The 12,262-nt window shown below is 35.9% G+C and overlaps 1 protein-coding gene across 1 annotated transcript in view; it reads right to left on the bottom strand.

The window, feature by feature from the left end:
• Positions 1-12,262, bottom strand: part of ULK4 (unc-51 like kinase 4) — a 660,820-nt gene that overhangs the window by 389,026 nt on the left and 259,532 nt on the right. Inside the window, exons 28-29 of the mRNA XM_044679671.1 lie at positions 4,982-5,033; positions 4,741-4,885 (exon numbers count right to left, since the gene is read on the bottom strand). Of these exons, the coding sequence (XP_044535606.1) occupies positions 4,741-4,885; positions 4,982-5,033 (197 nt within the window). The remainder of the gene's footprint in view (positions 1-4,740; positions 4,886-4,981; positions 5,034-12,262) is intronic.

Raw genomic sequence — 12,262 nt, forward strand, 5'->3', positions numbered from 1 at the left:
GAAGGGAATGAACTTGATAAACATACCATCTTACAACTTGAAATCGTAGAATCAAAATTTTTTGGGAAAAAGGAAACAGAAAGATCAACCAATACAGAATGCAGTGGTCTCTGTCCTACCAATAGTAGACAGGACTATTGTGCAACCTGGAGAGGGGGTGGTGCATGTCAAAACATACAAGGCATTCACTCCTAGTGATATAGAGGTTTTAAAACGCCGTTTTCAAAGATTCTACGAAAAACCTTACAAAAGTTTAAAAGAATGAAAGCGGATGTTCACACTTTTTAACCCTAGTTTCGACGATGTCGAATTTCTTTTGGGGGAATTTTACACTCCCTCAGAAAAGGAAAAATTCCTGACCAAAACTAGGACGAACCCAAATTTAGAATCATGGCTGTTAGTACATCAAGATCTAGATTTCACTCAACACGCCAACATGAGGTACTTGTTAAGAAGCAGGGCTGATCTTATTGAAGCAATGAGAAATTTTGCAAAAAGGCCAAATGCATGGCAAAAATTTGAGAAACTGAGGCAAGGGGAAGAAGAGCACCCGAGCAGTTTTCTAGACAGAGTTATTGAAGCTGCTGAAATGATATTAGGACTTAGAGATACTCATTCCCAGGATACGATCGATCATATAAGGAGACAATTTGTAAAGGGAACCTCAATCCCGATACAAAATTACTTCAGGCAAAGTTGTCCACAGTGGGAATCATTACCACTGGAGGATATTAGGAATCATGCAGCATATATACATGATTCCAAACAGAAAGAAGTGAGAATGGCTAGGCAATCTGCCTAAGTTAGTAAGAAGCCACACCAGCAATCTGCTGCAGAAATGAAGATCAGAGGAAACCGAGGCAGGGGGCCAGCGTGGGTGACACTGCACAAGGCCTGAAGGAAAGGGAACTAGCAACAGCTGAGGCCTGTGCTTGACCTCCAAGAAGCAATATTCAAAAGAGAACAAACGATCTCTAGCCAAGCAAAATATATTTGAGATCAAGACAGGATGCACAGAAACAGCTTTATTATCATAGGTTTCCTCCAGATGAATACAAGGCAGAGAGAGAGAAAGAGAGAGATGAAGAAGAAGAAGAAGAAGAAGAAGAAGAAGAAGAAGAAGAAGAAGAAGAAGAAGAAGAAGAAGAAGAAGAAGAAGAAGAAGAAGAAGAAGAAGAAGAAGAAGAAGAAGAAGAAGAAGAAGAAGAAGAAGAAGAGAGAGATGGTGGTATATGCTGACTGAGAGACCAGAACTCCTAAACACAAAAAAATAAAATATCAATCAAAATAATTCAGATTGCCACCAAGGGAAAAAATCCCTTATACTCTGAGCTCCAAGAACTACAATGGTCAAATTTAACAATTTTGATGACTACAAAATCTGCAGCTAATCAGGAGCATTTTGAAATGTAAAGGAAATATGAAGAATACAAGGCAATTCTATATTCTCCAAAAAAAAATGATAATGGAAATATATTCTGAAAAGCAAAAGAACTCAAGACAAAACGTAAACTTACATAACCTGTGAACTTGAGCCATTTAATCATCAATGAAAAAAGATGAACAGTCAACAAAAAAGAGGTATTTGAAACATTCCTATAATTGCCCAAAGGCAACATAGCTTCTATTTGTCTTATTCAATTTTAGGCAATATATGAAAGATTAATATTAAAATAGAGTTCAAATGTGATGGCTCCAAAATTACTAATGAAAAAAAGTGTTATTGAAATCTTTTTAGATTTTTTCATGTTTTATCAATTTGTTGTACTTCCAGGTTCATCCTTAAATTCTCCTAAGCTCATCTGTCTTAATAGGATCTCTGACTCAGCTATCTACAAATTGATTTTTCCCTTCGTCTAATCCTTACTTTTTTTATAATCTTTTTTTATAAGATTTTATGAATTCTGTCCTTGGTTGCCAAATCTCTCCTCTTGACAAGCACATTAAAGGTTTGCTGGCTGTGACTGTTTTTAATCTCCTGATTGTAATGACTTATTTATAGTGTTAAACTTCTTTGGAAAATGGTGATAGTCTAAATCATTGTCTGTTCTCTTATTCATTTCCCAATCTTTCACATCAACAGTTTGTATGAATCATGCTGAAATTGTTGGTCACAATTAAATATCACATCTTCTCATTTTATTTTGTCTTCTAATATAATGTTGGTTTGGATCATTCGTATAATAATTTTGTGTTCTACTTGCACACAGCTGCTTTCAGAAGTGATTTGCACTGAGGTGACAAGTCATTTTCTGACTAAAAATTTAATCAATTTCATTTTTATGCTGTTATTTGATCGCTTGCTGTGTCCAGTAACTCCTAACTTTTTATTTTTTAAAAAATCTTAATATATTTTGTTTTGCCAACATTCTCATTTTCCAATAAATAATTATCTTTCCTTAAAAAAAAGGTTAAGGAAAACAATCCAGCATAATGATTGGCACATTTAACTTTTGGCTCTACTAACTTCATATTTCTTAATAGGAAAGAAGAAATGGAGTTTAAGCCTTAGTCATCTAGAAACAATACTGGTTACTGGATTTGATGTCCCATGGGTCCAATTATTAACTCTGTGGAGAAGATGACTATCTTTGTGCCAAAAATATTTTTCTTCTAGGTAGTACAATAGCTGCATTACAAGAATTTTGGTATGTTGCATATCACTTATTTTCTCCTCCACATAATTATTTTTTCTTTATTATTTAACTGAGCCATTATTGAGTATATTGTTAGTTAATTTATATTTAGGTGTATGTCTTTTGTCTATTTCTTCTTTATTGAGAACTATTTTTATGATTTTAGGGTATGAAAGTCCTGCCTATGATGTTACTGGCTATGAGTCCCTAAGTAAGTCACTTATGTTCTTTACTCTGAGCAACTGTCTAAGACTAAATTGTAGAGGTAGTGTCAATTTTCACTGGTGAAATTTCCTTTTCTTGTATTCACCTCTGCTAATGTAATCACAGAATCAGTCCCTGTTGTTATATTTCTGGAAGCAGGAGTAGTAGACCACAGAGCTCAGTGCAAGGAAGGTCCACATTTAAGTACTTTCCTTGAAACATATTCATACTGAATTTGTTATGCTTAATGCTGAATTTTCTGTAAAGTTTTGTTTTTTTTTTGGTAATGTGGTTCTTTCTATTCCATCATTTTGTTTGGTCTTTATTTATTGTTCAGCATGTTTCCTTCTATTGAGATGATGCAAAGGAACCCATTTTAGACATAACTTCTCATTCAAGCATCTCGTCAAACTTTTTTTTATTTTAAAATTAATTTCAATTTCTTAATTATTAAAAATCCACCTCATTCTTCAACCCTTTTCCCACTCCCAAATGAAAACAAAATAAAAGCAAAGCTCTTGCTACAGGTAGAGTCTAGCAAAAGAAATTTCCTCACTGTCCATATATATATACATACATATATATACATATCTCACGTGTGTGTGTGTGTACAGAATGATGACAGAGAGACCAGATAGACAGAGAGACAGACAGAGGTGAGGAGGGTGGAAGGGAGACAGAGACAGAGACAGAGATAGAGACAGAGATAGACAGAGACAGACAGAGATACATACATGCATATATTGTATTCACACATTTATTCTGCATTCCTCCAGCTCCTTTATTGTCTCTCAAAGGAGAACTTGTGGGCCGTGCTCCCTTTTGGCTATAATATCCTTTTACCTTCTGGTTTCACTAAAAGTGAGAATGTCGAGCTTCACATAGCACAATTCCTCTAACAGTAGGTCTGCCTTTAGATCAGTAGAGAAGGGTCTCTCTTTGAGTCTGACAGCTAAATGTTTATACACAGATTACAGCTTGTATGAATCTCGGTATTGCCTGCCCCATCTTCCATCCCTCTGGCTGCAGATGCACGTGGAGGTCACATTTTGCATTTTCTGTTTTATTATTGGCCATTATAATGACGACCCATTCAGAACTTAGCTGGGGTGGTCCACTGAAAGTGGCCTTGGTCTAATGCCTTTCCAGCATGGCGGAGCCTCCAGAGCACGTGCTCTGTTGGCACAGCCTTCAAGTGCCCAGGGTCACCTCCACCTCATGAGGAGGCACCAGGGAACTTCAGGCTCCATTAGTGTTTTCTCCTAAACCAGAGTGACTTACTTTCAAACACATTTCATGCAGCTGACCATAATCCAAATATAGCTACTTTAGAGATGTTAATTATCGACATACTTTATTGGGATTTCTTCTAAAACCAATTGCATCTAATAGGATCTGGCCATCTGTTCATATATAGTGTTCATATACAGAATTGTGCTATTTAGGACAATTCAGGTACAGAAAAGCCTGGATTTGGAGCCCACAGTGACAACCCTCAGCTAGAAACAGTCAAGAATACATTGAGAGCTATTTTACCTTTCCCTGCCAGAGCTCTCGCAGATAAGAGACTATTCGAAAACTACCCTTTGAAAAAGAAACAGTGAAACCATAGAGGGCTTCCCTTTGGACCTGGGACAGCATTGTAACCTCCACCATTATGGTTCAGAACACAGACACATGTGGACAAGGCCAATGGGGGTCTCAAGGAGGTCACTTCTGGGCCTCCTTCCTTGCCTGTGAAATGGAAGAGTAAGACTAGGTAGAGATTTCTCAGTTCCCTTCCAGCCCTGAAATACTGACATTCTGTTATTATTATTACTGTAGTTGTACTGTTTAAGTCAAGACGCTATTTGGCCAGGAGTAGATTTGCCATCTGCAGTAGAGCAGTGAAGGTACTCACTGGGGGAGCAGAACATCTCTAATCAGAGACAGAAGCTTGGTGTTGGAATCCATGGTCTCCTCCTTCTCCTCCGCCACAACCTCGTGGCTTACAAGCAATGACGTGGTCTCTGACAACAACCGCAAACTGAAGAGTCTCCATTCCACTTAAAAGAAAACATGCCAAAAATATGATCACGCTGATGTCTCCTAAATACAAAAAGTGAATTTAGGAACACTTCAGTGGAAGGGGCTCTACTTACCATTCTGACTCTGGACCAAAGAGACCAAAGGCGGGAGGATATAGTCCACAACCTAAAAGACAACATGATGAAGACATGGGCTCAGATCACTCTGGTGAAAAGATGACACCCACCTAAGTCATAATCTGTAGTCTCTCTCCCACCAGACACTTCAATAAAAGGGCTACCCTGACCCCAGATTACTTCTAGGCTCTATTTAGAATCCCACTAGCCCAATCAACTTGGTTGACTATAGGGAAAGTCACTCAGGGCACAGATGATAGTGGAAATAATAACATTACAATAGCTAAAATTTAGCAGTCAATAAAAGTCTGCAACAAAGTTCACGTTACCTCCTCTAATCTCACAAACACTTGTGCACATTATTATTATCACCATTTAAACAACAACAACGAAAGCAAGGTGGGAGGAAATTAAGTGATTTGCTCAGTCACAGCAAGCACGTGCCTGAGACAAGATTCAAACTCAATTCTTCCTGATTCCAAGCTGAGCACTCACTATTGACTATGGCACCAAATTCATCATATACACATGACTTATACCAAGAACATCAGTATTTGATGCACATTCTGGGTCAGAATATTCAACAGCATAGGCTTGTAGTTATGTTTCAGGTTACAAAGTGGCTGCTCACCCGTCTGATCTGGGGGAAAGAATGACCCACAAGAGGCTAAGTGCAGGGGGCAGTGAGCTGACTTGGACAACAGAGAATGGAGGTCTAAGTCCCTTTCTTCTGCTTACTGTTTGTATAACCTTGGGCCCCTGTGCATTCCATTTTCCTATCTATAACATGAAAGTATTAGACTCCATGGCCTGAAAGGTTCGCTGTAGAGTTAAAACCTATGATTCAAATGCTTGGACAAGTGCATCATAGAGCAAACCATATTTGTTCTAAGACAGTTCATGGGAATTATTTTTCAAACTGAATTCCAAACAATTTAAGGGAATCAGATGACCTCATGCTGTCATTCTCCCAAACAATACAATCGATTTTGACTGGGAATCACTCCAGAAATAAGTAGTATTTCCCCAAATGCTGAATAACTATGTATTTTCCACTCTAAAACTTGTGAATCAATGCTACAGTAAAATTTTAAAGAATGTTATCTACCAAGAGGAGTAGCAATAAACCTGTAATTCTCATTTGAAGTATAATGTTAATCCTAAGGCATTGGGAACTAAAATCACAGATCTGGAAAGGTCCAAACTGGAAAACATCTGGATAAGTCATAATCTGGACTGCTTTCAGACTTCCACTGGGGGGGAAATGATGGTCTTTTTGCATCCTTATAAGTAACTCTACCACACTCAATAGTGCATATCATCTATTTTTAAAAAATTATTACAAATCCTCCCCTTGGACTGGTTAGGTCAGCAGACTAAAGTACTAGCATAATAAGGACACTTGGTGATGGAATATACTATTGTGGTATAAGAAATAATGCTCATGATGGTTTCAGAAAAAGCTAGGAAAACTTATATGAACTGATACAAAGTGAAGTGAGCAGGACCAAGGAAATAATCTACACAATTAAAGCAATATTTTAAAGATAATCATGTGTAAAGACTTAACTCTGATCAATACAATGATCTATACAACTCTATAGATTCATTATGTAAAATGCTATCCTCCCCTCCCCAGAGAAATGATAGTCTCAGAGTACAAGATGAAGCATATTTTTCTTTATTTATTTTCCTTACTTTGTTTTTCAGAACATGGCTCATGTGGAAATGTGTTTGTGTGACTTCAAATGTATAATGGTATCTTATTTTTTACCTTCTCAGTGAGTGGGAGAGGGAGTGGAGTGAGGGAGAGAATTTGGATATGAAATTAAAAATTACATTTTATAAAAAGAAGACATTGTTGTAAGTTCCCTCTTCATTTAAAAAAATCTAACTCGTGTTCACTACTATTGATATCCCTGAATTCAACCAAATATTTTACAAATGAGTGTCACTGTAAAACCTGAAAGTGCTTGAATGAATCTGGATAGTTATAATTACCAGGAAAATAACTCAGAATGACAATGTGACCTACCTTAAAAGGTAGTTTGGACCACTTTTAGATATGAATAATGGTACCTTTAAAAAGGGGTGGGGCTACTAAGGGGGGCTCATGAGACAGAGAGTCAGGCTTGGAGATAGGAAGTCCTGGGTCAAATCTGGCCATCCTGGCTGGGTGAACATGGACAAATCACTTAACCCCAACTGTCTAGCCTTTACTGCTCTTCTGCCTTGGAGTCAATACTTAGTATTGATTCTTAAAGTTTAAAAAAAAAGAACCTCACTGAGGTTTATGATAATTATTTTAAAATATGATAAATATAATATTAAAAAAAGTTCTTAAAGAGTTTAAAAAAAAAGAAAAAAACAGTGCCATATTAGAGGTGTGATCTTGGGCAAATCACTTAACTCTTTAATCCTATTTTGTCTTCTGTAAAATGGGGACAATAACATTACTGCTAAGAACCTCATTAGTTTGTTATGAGCATCAAACTCTATGGTGATGAACAGCCTCAGGGATAAAAGGAACTAGAGATATTAAGCCTAAATAAAAGTAAAGACCTAGTGCAGAGGGGAGAAAATATTGTGGGTCAGGACAAAATTAGGGCACCAAGTTTGGAAAGATTGAGAAATCCAGCTTTTTCTTCCTGTGAGAATAGGAAAAAAAGTCTGATGTAAAATTTTGACAAATGAGAGATTGAAGTAGTCACTCCTTTTTAAATAGCTGTAAACGAGCTTAGCACAATGAAAATAAATGAATAATTGATGAGGAAAGCAAAATTAGGAAGGAGCAAGGAATAGAATACTTAGAAACTTAAATGTGCTTAAGTTAAAAGAAACTGATATCATTCTCCTATAAATAGCCAAAGGAATAATAAGCAACTCTTTGGGGGTATTAATAATTATCATAAACCTCAGTGAGGACATAGAAAAATGGGAGAGGATAAACACGAACTCTATTTTTAGTAAGACAAAAAAAACCTGAGTATAAGCAAATGTAAATCATCAATATCATGTTTTCGTCTGAGCAGATTCATATTACTTATGAATCTATGAGAAGAAAATATATACCTCTCTTAAAATAACACCTCATTGAAAATATTTCAGCTAACCTTTAAGCATCAAGTCACTTAATTTACAAGGACAACTTGCTTTCTGAAATACATTGCCAATAAAACTGCTGCTAAACTTGCATCAGAAGCAATAATACCCTATTGAAGAGAAAATGAGATAATATTTGTATAGCTCTTTGCAAACCTTAAAGTATTATATAAGTGCTAGTTACTATTGTTATTGTTGTCATTATTGTCCTTGTTATTTCAAATTATCATTTTGAAAGTGAACTGTTTCTACAAAATATATCCTAGAATGGCCATGAAAATTAAGAATTGGGTAGTGGCTGAAAAAAAAGGGAAAGTATTTCAGATTTTCATCATGCCCTGTCTGGATGATTAGTTAGCCTCCTAATTGGTGTCTCAGCAGCTTTTCCCTCTTCAATTTAACCTGCTAAAAAATGTCAAAAAGCTAAAGCTCTGACGTCACCATATCTCTCCACTCTTCAAAAACTGTCAGAAGCTCCCTATTACCTCTAAGATAAAAATATAAATCTTGGTCTGGCCTTCAAGGCTCAATACAAGCAGACTTCAGAGATATTGCAGGTTCAGTTCTAGACAACCAAAGAAAGCAAGTATCACAATAAAGTGAGTACCCAAACTGTTTGGGTACACATAAAAGTTATATTTATAACTCTACAGTAGTCTAGTAAGTGTGTATTACATCTAAAAATAATGTATGAAAAGTAAAAAATACTTTGTTGCTAAAAGATGCTAACCATCATCTGAACTTTCAGTGCTTGAGTCCTAATCTATTTTTCCAATGGAGCATTTCCCCTCAATGTTGATGGCTGCTGACAGATCAGAGCGGCTGAAGGTTGGGGTAGTTGTGGCAATTTCTTAAAGTAAGACAACAATGAAGTTTGCCACATATATGGACTCTTCCTTTCACTTGAATTCTTAGAGGTCACTATAGGGACATTAATTGGCCTAATTTTAATATTGTTGTGTCTCAGGAAATAGGGAGACAGATTGGGAATGGTCAGGCAACGGAGCGGTCAGAACACACACAAGATTTATCAATTAAATTCACTGTTTCATATGGGTGCAGTTCATGGCACCTAGTAACACAAAAGATCACAAATTACCATACAAGAGATAATAATAGTGAAAAATACAATTATGGGCATTATTTTGTGTATATCTTGTTTTTACTTATTTATGTATGTTACATCTCCCTAGCAGACTTCAAACTACTAGAGGACAGAGATTCTTGCACGTAATGTCTCCCCAGCACCTAAAACAGTGCTGGCCTATTGGAGGCATTTAATAACATTTAGTGAATTGAAATACCTTTGACAATAATTAACCATCCTACTCACTGAAGCACAGGTACTGCATTTCCTCAGTCCACTTAAACTTAATGTCAATAGCTACACCATGGCTCTGGCCATGTTGAGAATGAGGAGAGCTGACAAACATCTGCAGGCTAACAAGAGGCTTTTTAGAATGAAGGTTTCCTTATTAACTCTTATGTGCATTTATGCCATATATTATATCTCTTTGGCTATTATGTTACATATTGTAAGAGGGAAAAGGGTTTTTTGGTCAAATATATTAAAAGATGGTCACCAGAGGATTGAACAATTATCAATCTTCAATTAAGAATAATTTCGTCAAAATTGACTTTTATGGAAGTTCATTTACAATTGAAAAGAGAGAGAGAAAATAAGGAAATAAGAATCTAACACAGAAGGTAAATTACTACCATCCTCTAATTAATCCAGGTAGATCTAATTAACCCCCAGCTTAGAGTCAGAGGGCCAGAGGCCTGGAGGTGAATGAAGCTTCATTCACAGAGTCTATTAAGGAAGTTCCTTAAGAGAAGTTCAGGAAGATTCAGTCTTTAAACTCACCACGTGGACTTCTAAAGAAGATATTGAAAGCAGTCTCACCAAGGTCTCAGTGTTCCAGCCAGCACTCCTCCACGGACCAGAAGAGCTCCTTCACCAGTAGCCCTATTCACCAGAAGACCACTCAGCTACCTGAGGAGCTCTTTTTAAAGGGGTCACTTATGCGTCACTTCCTCTGCCTCCCTCCTAGTTTTCATGTCTAATCACAACAGACACTTCTCTTAGGACTGCCTAGGGGGCAGTCAGTTGATTTTGATTCATCACTCACTCTAGCACATGTGGGTTATGGACCTCCCAAAATTGGAGGTGCTCTCACCTTTGGTGATTAAATCTAAAGATGGGCAGTGTAGATTTAATCTAATTATCATAATACCATTATTGAAAGGGATGAGTGATTAGTAATTTCTCTCTCCCAGAGAATAAGGATATATGATGAAATTCCTTTACAATGTGAAAAAGTGGAAGAGAACTAATATAACATCAGATTGCGCTTTTATGTATTAATTTGTAATGTTTTTCAGGACACAATATGACTTATGGCATATCTGGCTGTCATAGTACATCAAGTCACAAATACATTGCTACTTCTATAGCTTTGATATTAACTGGTAACTACTACAAAAATCATAATGAAACTAGAAAAGAATGAATAGGGAAAGGAACTGAAAAGCCTTCTAAACTCAAGTCATCATTCTGTTCATCAATACATTAATGAGTCACTAATTTGAAAGAGCCTGATAATGCAGCATGAAGAAAGAGGGAAGACTGGGTGGCATCAAATCAACATGGCTCTTCCCACCAACTCAGTTTACTTTGTAAGGAGGAGATGGTGCGTTTAACCTGCTGAGAAAGTATTCCAAGGCTATACAATATATTTGGTAATGTTAAGTTGCGTGATTCACTCTTCACTGCTTTGCCCTTACAAATCTTTCACAGAATTTATGATTAATACATATTCTATTAAGATAAAATTCCACTGTGACCCTTATGAATCTTCTACACCCATGCACTGATGAGTTCTTTGTTCCATAAAACACCTACATTCATTGGCCATATCTCGGTTGATTTAGTAATAAACCGACATAAATCAATCCCGAGGGATTTTAATCTCAAATAGGAAAGTGGCAGTGGTTTCCCAAATAAAAGGGTCAAACAAAATGAAAAGTTCAGCAGCTTCAAAGTTCATTCAAGGACATGTCCTAAAAATGATTCATCCTGTACTTTGGGTATAAAAAGTCTAAAATTGAGAGGCATTCTGTGATATTTCATTCAAACCCTGACCTCTGGAGAGCTTATAGTTAATGTACAATAAAAACTGGTCTCAGATTGCTGCTATTGCACATTACTTATAACTAATATAATAAGGGTGATTAGCTGAGTGATGTTAACAACAGCTTTGGTCATATATAAGAACGATATTAAGGAATGCCTTTGAAACTCATTTACATTTATTTAATCTGTCAGATATGAATTAAAATATAAATGATATATTTCCAACTCATAATTAATTTATTCTTATGTAAAACCTTTTTATAACCCAAAACATAAGAGAAAGTTTAAAGAACATTACAAGAAAAAAAAACCTTAAAAAAACTTTAGAATTCTGATTAATGCAATGAAAAGCCACAAGATCAGAGGAATAAGAAAGGAACATATTACCCACCTCCTGCCAGAGAATTACTGGCCTTAAAATGCAGAATGAGACAGATATTTTAGGAAACTGTTTTGCTGAACTATGCATATTTGTGATAAGGGTTTTTTTTTTCTTTTCTTTTTTTATTTGTTCAATGGAGGCGGTAGCAGAAGGGCAAGATAACTATTTGATTATATGTGTGTGCGTATATACATATATGTGTGTGTTCTTTAAATATGACAGTCTAGTACCAGATGAAACCTTAGAGGTCAACCACTCTAATTTTCCACTTTATAGATGAGGGAAATGAGGTTCAAAGGATGATAGGTAGTAACTTAAAATACTTGTTTTAGAATTGCAAAATCATGGAAGTTCAGAAGTTTTAAAATAACAAAAGAAGAAATTAAATTATTTTCTTTGAAAAATTCATATCTTATGGAAAATTATAAAAATAGTTTTAATTTAGAAACATGAAAGCTCTATTTTAAAAACTTATGTCTTTTAAAATTTTGGTCAGTTAGTCATAGCTACACTGATTCACTTTAAAATGAAGGTTTTATTTCCAAAGTACCCAATGACTCCTAGAAACACTACACCTAAAAATTCATTATTTCTAGTTCAATAAATGTACACTACCTTGAGCCATTTACAAACTCAAAAATTAATATAGTAATGATAT

Source organism: Gracilinanus agilis, chromosome 5 (genome assembly GCF_016433145.1).
Source record: "Gracilinanus agilis isolate LMUSP501 chromosome 5, AgileGrace, whole genome shotgun sequence".
NCBI lineage: Eukaryota > Metazoa > Chordata > Mammalia > Didelphimorphia > Didelphidae > Gracilinanus > Gracilinanus agilis.